Source organism: Chiroxiphia lanceolata, chromosome 1 (genome assembly GCF_009829145.1).
Source record: "Chiroxiphia lanceolata isolate bChiLan1 chromosome 1, bChiLan1.pri, whole genome shotgun sequence".
Classification (NCBI taxonomy): domain Eukaryota; kingdom Metazoa; phylum Chordata; class Aves; order Passeriformes; family Pipridae; genus Chiroxiphia; species Chiroxiphia lanceolata.
The window spans coordinates 111,899,911-111,914,265 of NC_045637.1; the positions used below are offsets into that span (position 1 = coordinate 111,899,911).

The 14,355-nt window shown below is 39.8% G+C and overlaps 1 protein-coding gene across 3 annotated transcripts in view; it reads left to right on the top strand.

Annotated features, from left to right (window-relative positions):
• Positions 1-14,355, top strand: part of CPNE4 (copine 4) — a 228,719-nt gene that overhangs the window by 200,765 nt on the left and 13,599 nt on the right. For all 3 annotated transcript variants that reach the window (XM_032684440.1, XM_032684449.1, XM_032684432.1), the window contains exons 12-13: positions 4,416-4,470; positions 13,642-13,693. In XM_032684440.1, coding sequence (XP_032540331.1) covers positions 4,416-4,470; positions 13,642-13,693 — 107 coding nt within the window. The remainder of the gene's footprint in view (positions 1-4,415; positions 4,471-13,641; positions 13,694-14,355) is intronic.

Here is a 14,355-nt window from a genome sequence, read left to right on the forward strand (position 1 = left end):
CCTTCTTATCTTTATTATAAACATATTTCTTACCTTCCAGTGACACTGTGCTTCCTAGTGAAACAGAAAATGGTATCATTATCTGTATCACTTTTACCAATTTACAAAACCTTAGTATTTCCTCTATTCATCTTTTTTCCTGTATGTGCAGTACAGCTCACTGAAATCTCTCTTGTTTCTGCCCCCATTAGTGTATTGATTTGTCATTGTGCTTCCTCCTTTTCCACTAGATAGCTTGAGGGATGGGTGACTAAAACTAAGCAATGTCCCAAAAGGATAATATGGGATATTTTCAGAAATCATTTTCTGCTATGTGCTATGTTATAGTTGAGGTTACTGAGGGACTTTTTTCTAACTGGTCATATTTCTGTTCAGAAGACTGCAGTCTTGGAGTCCTGACAATTCATTTCTATGTGCATTAATTCACATTTATCAATATGAACACTGAACCTGAACTCTCTCCCTGATTTTTCCTTTAGGGTATACCATAGATCTGCTCACTCTTAGGTAGGTATCTTTCAGGAATATATGCCTGTCTGACTGGAAGAAGTACCAGAAGCCATATACATCTGTGCTTGCATGACTACTCATGGCTCTTATATAACCAGGTATAAAAGTCAGAGTTGGATGCTTTTTCTTTTTTGGTCTTCATGTCAAGCACTTCATCTTTTTGAAAATTATGCCAGGTTTAAATTTTCAAGGGAACTTATGTAAAACAAAGAACAATATAAAATGTGAAGTAGATGTAACAGAATATTTTTGTAAAGATTCTGCCAAGTCACAATCCTCTTTTTCTTTCTTGAATTTGTGACTTTCAGCTTCTATAGAACCAGCTTGTTTTTCCACTTCTGTGTTTCACTCCTGTTCTGTCTCTTTAGCAATCTGCCTCCAGCAGGACAGTGCAGACAGTTTCTTTGCATGGGCCAAGGACTCTCTGACTAGCTTTAAACAAAACAAGTCAAAGATCCTGAGGGGGCCTAAGGCTGAGGACATGACACTGCCCATGTCCTTGTATCTCATCTTTCGTCCCTCAGCACAAACTGGTGATGCCCAAACTGCATATGAGAGCAGTCTCAAGCACAGCTGGACCCAGCGCTGTCCCTGGGAAGTCTCTGGGGCTGCTGGTTGGCAGAAGCCAGCACTGCACCAGGGAGAGTGCTAGCAGACCATGTCTATGGCCCTCACAGTACTTCAGCCAGGGTCCCAGGCCTATTTCCTACTATAAATGAAGCCCAAATACCTGAGCAAGCAATACAAAGGAAAAAGAAAACTGGTTCTCACTTTTCTTTTGGATGAGTTTAAATTACAAAGGAAGAAAAGTCATTAGAGCAGATCCCTTTCCTACTGAAATGCCAGGCTAGGAGTCTCTGATGCATGCAATTCAGCCTTGAGACAGGAGGAAAACTTCTCTTCATTTTCTGACTGTAGTTTCAGTCCTTGGATGGCCTAACCCTTGACACAGCTTCCAGAAGCTGGGCAACTGCTTTGCTTTCTGCTGCACACTGCCATGATAGCCTCAGGTCTGTTAAAGCAGCTCTGTCACACCTCTAGAATAAAAGACTATTCTAGAAGTGAAAGAGGCCTTGTCTGCCCTTCTGGGTCACTTTTTCCCTTCTGTGTCTCAGTAGTGCAGGACAAGCAGGATGAGGGCAGCATGCTCAGCTGCTGAGTTATTTCTCATATGATAAGGTTAGGGGTGGATGGGAAGATTAAGAGGGGGTTATTTTGTAAAATATCACTAAGCCTTAAACTGTTAAATTGCTAAAGAGTGAGACCTTTATATTAGCTAAACACTTTGTTTTGGGTGATAGAATGAAAAGTTTTGCATACTCTAAAATTTTATTCTTACTCTGAAAGCTGCAAATTTTGAGGTGTGGTCCAGGAATAACATTATGATCTTTTTTATGCAAGGGGTGTCATGGGTGTCAAAAGGTCCCCTTCTTACCTTAAAGATCAAGCTCTGGGAGCACATGAAAGTTAATTCCTTGGTCCCAGCAGCTTGAATCAGATTACCAGAGGTATGTGCCTAAATTCAGGAAATTTAGGAGCTTCCTAAGGAAGCTATTCTAAGTGAGCTATTCTGAGTGAGGCGACAGAAAGTACTAAGCACAGGAGTAGACCCAAGGATACCCCTCCTCTCCAGAGTTCATGCACTTCCCTCTGAAAAGCAGCTATGTGGAACCCAATTTTGATGGTGTGCAGGATCAAGCTTTACTGTTTCACAAGGCAGTGGTTGTGATAACTAGCACTTGTTCAAAAAGGAGATAGGGGAGTTTCAAACATAAAGTGTCCTGACTGTGGAGGTAAGGTATTCTGGCTGCAGAATAACAGTGGGGCCGTGCCACCATGTCATTGGGGATGTGGGAGTCTCACCACCAGAAGGAGAATCCCAGCTGCTTGGAGATATCATTTATCACTGTCTCTGAATTGCTGCAGAGCAGTAGATGGAGCCGCAGATAAAAGTGCCTATACGCGTTTACACTTGAGAAACATTGCAGTAGAAATGCAGGCACTGTATGGGTTTAGGCATCTCCCCAGTTGTGTAACTGCTGCCAACATTAGCTTTTTGGATTGCTTTATTGAATACCTAAGTGGAATTCCTTTTTAGTCTTTGTTTACTTTTGCCCCAAATCAATTAACTGCAGCTCCACAGGGTATGATTTTCTAATCCAGCCATGCTCAATCACTGATGTAAACCAAGATTTTTTTCTCCCCTTAGGTTCTTTTCTAATGGCTTCTTATTTCTTGCCCTCTAAGTGTGTGGCTGAATTCTCCACATCTATTTATAAGGGCTTCCCCACTTCCAGGAGTGTTTAATCAGAGAGAATGCTATCAGCAGGCGGTTAGCATCAAATGTCAGCAGCTACTTCTTTTCTGACATCTCTTGGGAAAAAAATGTTTCATTACCATGCAAATGATGTTAGTCTTCCTTTGCAAGATCCATTGTCACACAGCGTAACATATGGTACACAGAACTGTGCTCCCAAGATTTATGCAGCAACTACATTTTGTAACAAGAACAACAATTTTGAGAGCTAAACCATCAGATAACTGTCATCACTGTTTCCCAATGAGATGGTGAATATTTCTGTATCTCATGGTTACTCTAACTTCAGTGGGGAGACACACACACTTAGTTATACTTTCTTTTGAACCCTTCCATTTTTCTTTAGCTTATATCAGAAATACCATGGTATCTTCAACAGCCTATGCCAGACAGAATAACCGAGCAAATTTAACGCATTCTATTATCTTTTTTGAGTATGTCTGGGATGTGAATTGTTCAGTTGATACTTGGAGTGCCCTTGTCTTGAACTACACAAAGAAAATGAAGCTGCTAGCCTCTCTTGAGAATTTTCAGAAGTGCCAATTATGGCAGTTGGAACTCAACTTTTCCAAGGGCCCTGAAACCCAGTAAGCAACTGGGATAAACCTCTGAGGGGCTTGATTCATCAGAGCACTGGAGTACAGTTTGGTGACTTCAGTGGGACTTCAGGATGTGTCTGGATTTAAGCATATGTTTGGGTGAATTGTTAACCTCAAGTATGTGATCAAGTGCTTTGCTGACTCAGGGACCAGACATCCCTTGCAGCTTGTTGTTTTCCACTTTGCCATCTGGGAAGAGGCAGCACGTGGGCTGTGTGAGACATTGCATTGCTGAAAGGGTATTAACAACAGCCTTGAAGTTTTCAGGTTCTCTGAATAAGGTATTTTTGTCTCTGCAGATCTAACTGGGGTAGAATAACCTCACTGTACTGTCTGAAAGAAAACTGATCATGCCACAGCATTCTGCTAGGTTATCACTCAATCTATGCCTAAGAAACATAATCTTATGTTTTAGTGGAACAGTAAGAAACAAGTGAAAGCCTGCAGTTTTGGGAGCATGAAATTGCCCCTTTCAGACATTTTAGGACGTCTCTTTTGTCAAATGGACAAGTGTAAGAACCCAAATTTGCAAACACTTTTAATCAGTCATCTCTTCACTAGACCCCTTTTCTGTGCTGAGGGAGCACATCCATATTAATATGAAATAAATGTTTTTACAGGCTGTTCAGACAACAGACTCTCTTGCTCCAGCCAGGTAATGCAAAAGAGTGGGTTATAAAGACCTGTTACTGCATTTGTGGGAGAAGTGCAAAATATCCTGATCCCTTGGTATTCTTGAAATTATTTTAACTTCCCAAAAATACTAGGGGTTCACCTGAAATATCTCCCAGATAACTCCTCCATCTGTTCAGCACGCAATCCTACTTCTCTAATCCATTATCCTTCCAGTCTACCATCTCTTGACTTAAAAACTGTTTATGTACTGTTATGCTACTTGCATTTCGGATGAATGCTTGCAGAGGAATAAATGTTTATTGTAACAATATGCATTTCTCTGTGGGTACCCTATTTTTTTTATTCTTTTCCAGTGACAAAATGTTCCCAGCCTTTGGATTTGGAGCAAGAATACCCCCAGAATACAAAGTAGGTGCAAAAATGTAATTTTCTAGTTTCCTTGGTTTATGAGGCACAAAATAAGGGAGAAATGGCTCAGTGCAAGGCAGGGACAAGGAGAAGCATCTCCTACCATTTTCTTTCATCTGACTTTCTCACTCATTGATACCTCACTGAAACCAGAAATCAAGGCAAGGCTCAAAATAGTTGTTTAACACCCAAAATATTTCATGGTATTGGCAAAGCTTTGTTAGTGGATGCTAGTCTAGTAAGAGGAGAACTTCTTTTTTGAACAACTCTTGTCAAACATTTTGAAGCTTTGTGAGCCCTGGTTTGACAGAACCCATTTTTGGAAGATGTGATTCAGTGAGCAGCCTAGTGTTCATGTTTTGTAAGGAATAGATTTAACATCTTCCTGAAAATAAAGACTTTAGAAGAGTTTTGCTGTGTGGCACGTTTCTGTGTCACGGTGGATGTCATCAATGCCAGAAAGAGAAATACAAGAGCATGTATCCATGCTGGAGAGAAGTGGTATTTGTAAACAAAACAAAATGAGAGTTATCCACAGTGATGGTGCAATTGTGAGCATAAATATACAGTCCGGTAGGGCTGGAGTGAAGACAGTGAAGTAAAAGAAGGAGCATCCAAAAGAGAAAGGCCTAAGAAGAAACAGGTAGAAGTTCAAATCCTGTGTTGCACATGCAGTAGTTGGGCAGAAGAGTAGCTCTGCATAGATAAGTAAGCAAAAACTAGGTAGAGGTTCTGTAACTCATATCCTCTCTAGAAAAGAAAAGCATTAGACTTCTGATTATGCAGACTTCATCCAGTATCCCCATGTGCCCTGCTCTAAGTTGTGTCTCAGCTGTGGCTGGAGCAGGCAGGTGAAACACTGGTCAGATGAGAATTTTTGTGCAGAGAGGGATCCTGTGTCATTCAGCATGAATCAGCAGATGAAAAAAAATGCACCAAAAAATACTCACAGCTTGTAGGTTTGATACCTGCAGAAGAATTACAGCAGTGATGTACAGCAAATCCGATATGTCTTGCAAACAGATGTCTAAGGTAAGTTAACATATCTCTTTACAACATTGCTTTCTAAGCTTGTTTGTGCCTGACAAGGTTTTTTGCCTTGCTGTGTTCTTCAAAAGTAACACCAGGCAGAGACAGCTTCCAGAACCTTGACATAGATTTTAATGTGGTATATGTGCACAGAACATCTGTTTCTGTTGTATGTCTGTTCCAACTGCAGCAGCTGACAACCATCTCTGCTATATAAGGGAGAATGTTTTGGAGAATACACTTGATCAGGCCACCAGACACATTAGTGAAACACGGTAGCTACTTCTCAAGCTGCCATCCCTTTGCCATGAATATGTGCAACCCTACCTGTGACTGAATAGCAGAGTTGACTGAGTTGGACCATGCGTCACAACATCACAGCCCTTTCAGCCCAGTACTGGCCTCCTCTGACAATGCCATATGTACTATTGTGTTTGTCCTAAACAAAGATACCAGCCTGGTGGTGTGCCAGGGGCTGGTTTTTCCATCCTCTGCGATGTGACCATCATTGCATGGGGGAAAACTTGCAATTCTTTCATCTGTAGACAGATGTCCTTATCTAAGGACTGCTCAGAGGAAGATGTTACTGTGCCAGCAGAAGTCTTTTCACTGGGTTGCTGGTGATGGAAGTATAGTAAAGTTCACAGCACAAAATTGCCCTTCTCAGCCAAAATAATCAGCTGGTGGCATGGATGCCTCAGGTCACACAAGTATATTGGCAATATACCAGTTTTGTTAGACCCCAGCAACAGCTTCCTCACCTGACTGAGAGCATATCTCAGGTGTTAGCTGGAAAACAGATGTCTTGCCAGAAAGTAACTTCAGGAGTCTCTGTAACCAGATATTCATACAATCACCAACATCAAATGATTTTCTGCTTTGGCAGAATTGGTGCTTGCACAATTTCCTAACAAATACCCTTAAGAAAGTCAGAGACTTGCACTGAACTTAGTAGTCCGCATCCGAATGAAGAGTCTTACCCCACAGCACAAGCTGTCCTAAAGAGTCTCTATGTTACTAACCTCTCAAAGCAAGAAAATGGATGACTCGGGCCCTTCAGATTTTGAGAACTTCAGGAAAAGTAAGGGTAAACTTCAGAAGATGGGGCTACTTGCTTATGGATTACATATATGAGTCCCACAGAAAATGGAGATGCAAATGAAGGCCAGAACATCTTTAATCTCTGCTATGGAAACTTGTGACAGAAAATGACAAAGATAAAATGACATGACATCAGCTTACCAAAATAATAAAACTTTGAAGAAGATAAGAACCACATTGCAGGGGACTAGCCCTTCTGTGCAACAGATGGGGACAAATAATCAGCTTGGTGTCTATCATGGGCACATTCAACTGGAACTGGATGAGGAATTAACAGTCATCTGTGCTATTTTTCAGTCCCTCCCTGTGATACTCTACTCAGTTCATAAAAGTCTATAAAATTCTAGTTTCTTAAAATAAACTATATCAACACTTTTGAGTCCCTGCTTGTCTTTGACTGAACTTCTGAAATGAAAAATACATCCTCTTAAGAGTGAAGAATCAGCCTCATCATGATGCATTAATAGGTCAAGACCAATAAACCTGAAAATCCTTTAGTAATTTAGTCTACACTGTTATAAAGTTAATTCAAAGTCACCAATGATTAGTGTTTGATGTGGAAGACAGCAAAGATGCATAGGAAACAGAGAAGAAACTGATATAATTAAAAGTAACAAAGACCGTAGAAAAAAGTGCTCACAAGTTTCTTCCTTAGCTTCTTCTGTTGCAAAAATATGATAACACTATAGACACCACAGCAACACTGCAGATCTCGTGCTATTCAAATGTTCTTTTCCTATTTTCAGTTACAGTTTTTATTTCATTAAAGGAGAGCAGTGTTATTACTGTAATAATTTACATCTTCAAATTTAGATTGAATCATTATGTGAATTTCTAAGTTCTGACCCCACCATGTGGATAAATCAGCTTTTCATTAATTTAGTGTCTGCTTTTAAGCCTCCAGCCCTAGTGCTCATAGCACATTTATCTCTGCATTCCAGCATCTGGTCTTTTATTTCTTCCAGTAGACAACAAATTGCTAGGGCTGCAGAAGAACATATTTCCACTGCCACAGCTTCCTAAGTAACCACGAGAGCCTCTATACAACCTAAACAACAAAGCTTCTTCATGAATAATGTCAATATTCACCTCTAGAGGCTATCCATAAATCTCTTGAGGTTGTACACCTTTAAATCATGTTTTTATATATATTTTCTACAGAATTTGAGCTCCAAATGACACATTTCAGCTGTTAGAAGAAAACCAGCAGTTTCTTAGTGGCATAAGGAATCTGTGGGAGTGAAGGAAGCCAGACATGCCATATATATCATTCCTCATCAGTCTAGAGATCTTTCGTCTAATATTCAGCGATATGATCTTTTTCCCCCAAGGCCTGACAAACACATCACCCAGCTCCTTGATTTTAGTAAACCTATGACAGAAATATTCTCCTCTTAAGTTTCTATCATACAAAACTTGCAGAACATGCCAGTTATTCCACAACAGTGCCTATAACCTATCCCATTTTGGGGGGTTTCTTTTGCAATGGGAAGAAGCATCTGAGAAGTCTGATGTAAAGTGAAGAGGTGGTAGATAATATGGACTCAGACACTGCTGTGAAAGGTCACAGTGAAGAGGAGGAAAGAAAGCTAACCACACACTAACTTCTTAGCAGGCAGAACTCAAAAGAGCTGAAAAACCACTCGGCATCACAAAACTTATTGTTAAAATGAAAAGAAAGTTCCAATTGTGTCAGCCCTGTGATTGGCATATTGCCAATGATGAAGGCCTCTTTCTTAAAGATGAATTGCAGACTGACACCTGAGTAAGTACTAAACAATTTGCAGTTTGTTTTAAGATAGTCCTCATTATTTCTGCGGTTTTACTGAAAGCTTCATTCACTGCTTGTGCTGTGAATGTGTGGTGGAGAGAAGCTCACTACAGTTACAGACACAGTACAGCATCTTCACAACCGTAAACTGCACTGTCTGGTTTGCTGGGCAGATAAGGGACTTGAAAAGTGCTGTGGTCTTTGTGATTCCTGAACTTTTCAGGAGCCTGAGGGCAAAACTGTATGCAAACCTGACAAAAAAGAAACAATAGAAGGATGTGTAAGAGACCAAGGGGAAACCCACAATTTGTCACCTTATCCACATAACTTGGATTTGGACATGGAAATTAGGCAGCATGCTCAAAAATCAATTACAAAGGAAAATAAATGGCCCAGCTTTGCCAAGCAGAAATTTCTACAATGTGATCCTAGCAAGAGACAGAAGCTGTCCCGTTCCCAAACTATTTGATTAATGAGCATTCTGAAAATAATAGCTTTTGAGCAATAGTTCTTTAAATTTGTTAGTGTCTTAAGCTTTTGCAAAATATGCAGGCATTCCATATTTAATTTTCAGACTGGCAGTGTCTTAATAGTGTCCAGTTTATTCACAGAAAACTGTTCAACATTGTGCATCTTGCCATTTACGTTTGTGTGCATCTGTTGTTCATGGATTTTTGACAATCTCTATTTAAATTATTAAGAAAGCATTCCTAAATGTGTCTGAATTTGTCAGATTGTCAAGTAGTTCTAGTACCATCACCATAGAGGTTTCTGGAAAGCTGGAGATATTTGGGACAGGGAGGTTAATTTAAATGAATTCAACAATCTAGAGAGGGAGAAAAAGGATTACTAATTTTCAGAATTCAGGCATCCATATTCAGCACTTGGAAAATAAATGAAAAATGCAGCTTTTTACTTAAAAAATGGAAATTCAGTTAGAGTAAAGGGGTTTATAAAAATGTGGAGGACAAAAGAGAATAACAAGTTTCAAGAAAACTTAAATAAAATGATTTTGCGTAGTCCAAAAGCTTGACAGCAATTTGCATTATGAATTATTGGAGGTTTGTTATTTGTCATATTCCAAGGTAGGGTTTTTGTTTGAGGTTTCTACCTGAGTCCAGAACACTTTTTTTTAAGAAATCTCAAAAATTCTTATTAATTAGGAAATCCTTCTTTCCTTTCAGCTTTAATTAGAAAGCTTTTTAGCAAGGGCCATGCTATGAGAATGAATTTCATTGCATCCCAATATGAGGGAAATGAGTTGCTTGCTACGTTAAATCAAGGTGATTTTTTTATTAAAATGGTCATAAGCCTGCGGAACTGTGGTTATGATTCTTCCAAGAGTCTCATGGGTGCCATCACATTGATGGAAAGCTGCAGGTGCTTACCAGTACAGACAATGGAGGCATCATAGAGTGGCAAAAGAACAATGCTATAATCCGCCTTAGCAAAAATATTTCAGACTGTTTATTTAGTTGTCACATCCTCAGAAAAGCTGTCAGTGTAATCTCCATCTTGATGTATGGTAGAGCTACTTATTTTCCTTGTTAAAAACCTTGAAGAAATTATCTGAAAATTAATATGGTCTTGGTACAGGAAGTTCCTGGACAGCTGTGGTTTAATAATCCCACATCCATGATGGTACCTGCTAAGTAATGTATCTGGAGCGCTGCAGAGGGAAAAGATTAATACATAGCAAAGTGCAAGTAAACGGCTTTAGTTAGAGGTTTTGAGTGCTGTTTTGTGCAGCAGCTCAGGTAACACCAGGCTGATCACATGTAATCACCTCTGCACACCAGAATTTCTCTCTCCTTCCCTTTTATGGATTGATTTTATGGATTGATGTTAAGGGAGGAGGGCTGAGCAGAGCATGAGCTACATATTTGAAACTTAGTCTGGGGTTTGTGACACACTCAGGGTTTTGTGAGGATATTCCTTATCGTGAGGCTGACTTCTACCACAGACCATGGGCTGCAGTTCTTTGCAAAGTTCTCTGTGCCAGGTGCTAATATAAAACAGTCATTCTGTATCTGTGTGATTTGACATATTCCAGGATTTCCTGACTGTTAGATTGATCCATAATACAAACCGCCCTAGTAAATTATATAAACATGCCTACTTCTAAACTGCCAAGTGTCTTCTTGTTCCCCATGAGTCTTCAGTGTCTTAGGTGTTCGCACTTTTGCCTCCTTTTTCCCATTAGTTTATCAGCTCTGGGAGTGCCTAAGGGCTGTGTAATTCAATATCAGAAAGATGCCATTTAGTATATACCAGCTTTTGGTCCTCTGTCATAAGCATGGTTTGCCTTTCAGTCACATAGCCCTTGCATGTTTAATTAAAAAAATAAATAAATAAAAGAAACCACCTTCTTACATGGGTGAGCTTTACATAGAGTCCTGTCAGGTAGCAGTCTGAGTTCAGTGAGGCCTTCAGTACATCACATGCCTGAAGTCTGTGCTGGTTTAGACCCCTTTGAATTCTGGCCACGACAGGAGAGAGAGCACGGGGGCAGGTTGAAACGCAGTTGGTTTTACTTAACAGAGTTGGAATGAGTTCTAAGCATTTGGAGAAACTCTGTTTTAAAAATACCTGCTGTTGGCTTGCCTTGGGTGATCATTTCCTGTTTGTGAACCATCACTGAGCTGCTCAAAGAACTTCTATCCTTCCATTATACTTAAATCTTCTTTAAATTGTGATATATTGCTCAGATAGCATAGGAAACAAGCTAATGCTTCTGCACATTTGTTGTGTTTTCTGACCTGCCTTCAAGGTACCTTCTAACACTGTTCTTGGTGAATCCGAATGACAATGAATGAGGGCCACTTGCTTTAGGACAATAGCAGCCATTGCTCAGACAGTATTATTTTTTGGATCATTGCACACACTGACTAGACTTGGGCTTTCTTTGTTGGCCTGAACCATTGTCTACATTTTTCTTAAATAACAGCCTGGGTGCTATAGCTCTGAACCAGATAAATTGTTTGCATTATGTGGTCCTGAAAGAGGTATGGCAACAAAAGCATACAAACCATCCAAACCATGCTTGCATGTGAGATTAAAACACTGTATTCATAGGTTTGGAAAAGAATTGTGATCTCCTTTAGGTATAATTTCAAATGCATTTGGACTAAAAAAATAAAATCACTGAAGAGGCACAGTGTTGGAAGAATCAGCCTGCATACGTGCATTGCCATCTTTCTTGCTTTTGAGACACAGTTAATACAAGGTACAGAAAGCCTAAAGGAAGAAGAAAGACTACTGGACAACAAAAAATATCAATGAGTGAAAACTCACATAACGATTCTTGACAGCTACAATTACCTTTGGCCTGCAGCTGGTCATGAGACTGGCAGATACCAGCTGGGCAAAGTGTACCAGGAGATATCCAGAGCAGCCAAACAGAAGGGTTCTGGAGCACCTCTGAAGCATATCTGGCAGCCCTGATCTTCTGTGCCTGCTCAGTGAGGAACACAAATAGTGACTTTCATCTTCCATGACCAAATAGGATAGCCTGAATGGCCCATGTAAAATCCTCTTCAAAGAGTGAACTGATGCTTGGTGTAGGCATACTGAATTCCTGGCTGGGCTGAGGTAGCTGCAGACTTAGTTTTTCCTTCAGTCCTTTCTCATCATGGTAGACTTACTGCCTTATTTAACCTCTCAATAATGGTAGGCATCACTGTGGTGAGCAAGGCCGGGATATGATGGGGAAACTCAGTTTCTCTGTGAGAAACTCTCTTAGGCAGTAATTAGCCAACTTATACCACTTCAGTTCCACAGAAGCTTCTCTGTAATTACATATTTGATCTTTAGGCCTCTTAGTCATAGATCACTTTCCAAACTGTGTTGTCAAGTCATGTAAACTAGCAAATAAAATAGCAACATCCAAGAAATAAATCTCTTTCTTCCAATAATCCAGGTTTCATCGTACAGGGACTAAAATTGCTTTCCAAATCACTAGGATTGTTGGCACTTTTGAAGGTCCTACAGAGATCTATAAAGCTTTAAATATGTGTAATTACAGTTACCTATATAAATGCCTTCTTTAGATCTGGGATGATATGCCTAACATCAATTTTAAATTATGCAAATTGTCTGCTAAACTCCTAGCCATATCCACTTTTTGTAAGCCAAATATATATATATGTGTATATATATATATACACACACATTCACACCTTGTGCATTGCAAGACAAAATTTGGGCTTCTTCATTCAAGAAAATTTAAGACAAACAGAAAACAGACTGGGCTTCAGAGCCCAAGAGATTAAAAGGAATCAAACCTTCTCAGTGATCAAAGAAAGAAGCAAAAAGGAATCTGGAAAAAAAATGCAGGCAAAAATAAACTTTAAGACCAGAAAAGAGCATCTGAAGAAAGTTTCAGCCTCAAAAGGTTTGTGCTGTGGATGCAAATCTCTGATAGAGGAAGTCTGTAACCTGAGACTTATAGGGCCTTGCATTATTGAGACATACAGAACTCTTGTATTATTTTCCCAGAGGACTAAAGACACAAGACATTGCTTTTTTAGAAAATAAGCAATTTTTTTTATTTATTCACAGTCATTTCTTTTAGAAAACAGCTCTGTAGTGTTTTATTGTAGACATAGTGAGAGAGAGAAAGATTGGAATATTCACATAATTTGAGGAAAAACGAGTCTTCAGGGTTTTTTCTTACTTATTTTCCCTCAAAATAATCTAATTTCTTAGCCAGCTTAGACTCCTTGCATTTCTTATGCTATTATTTCACAGTGGATCTAGGTGATTTCCTTGATATCTCTGGAGAATTACTTTCCCAGTACTCCTGTGGCCTTAAATGAGGAACTGTTTGCACCTGTGAGGACAGAACACAGAAGTGAGCTGGGTTTCTGCTGTCAGTGCTGTATCACAACCTGCTTTGTCTCTCCTACAGTTTGAGATGCTGAGCTAGGGAAAGCTGGCATTTAAATTGCCTCAGCAATAGATGCGTCTTCTGTGCCTGGCATTGATAATCTAATCCTGACACCATGTGATTTATCATGTACTTGGGCAGTTTTTCTTTGTGCTGTTTTTTCTTGGGGGTTTTTTTGTTGTTATTGACATGTTTGTTTCCAGTTTTGCTACTTTGTTTCTGCAGGGAGTTCCAGCTGGGACTGTATTTCACACTTAATGGCTGAAAGCTTGAAAGATGTCAGGTTTAACACAGAAAAAATGTAAAGGGTGTTTAACCACAAGTCTTCACGCAATAATTTTTCTGAATACAGTCTCCTTCTCTTCTTTCCATATATCTGCAGGTCTCTCATGACTTTGCAATCAATTTCAATGAAGACAACCCAGAATGTGCAGGTAAAGCTCAAATTAGGACAGATTGCTATATTTTTGCTGTGTGCAAAATGTGACTGTTTTTTGTTGTATCAGCTGAGTATTATTCAAGGCAGTCTTTTAAAGAAAGTAGCTAGGATTTCAGACCTGACAGGCTCCAAGCCTTCGAGCTTAGCTTTAGAAACCTTAGAAAGTGCCATACAATAATTTCCTGAAAAGCAGGTCCCTTTGAAAGTACACCGTGGTGGACATTCAGCACTTGTACTTTGCAAAATCACTAGCATTTCTGAAAACTAAAGCTATGTCTTCTGAATTCATTCAAGATCTTCAGCTACATCAACATCATAGGTTGTGCAGCTAAGAAGGGCAGGACATGAAAAAGCAGGCTGTGAACCTCTGTGATCAAAGATTCCCTTGGTTTAGAGCCAGTTCTTTGGCCAGACCATAGCAACAGTAGCCTGCTGCTTGTCAGCCCGGCAGTGTCCAACACCAAAGGGTCAGGGAAGTAGGTGAGGACTACTGTGGTAGAAGGAAAAATACTGCAAATGCAGCAGGAGGCTGTTTTAACACAGTGTAAGATATTTGTGCATTTTAGCAACAATCGCTAATCCTCAGTAGTCAGAGGCCAGATTCATGGAGAAGATGCTGCTTTATGCCTTGTATTTGTGAGGTCTGCAGTGACTGAT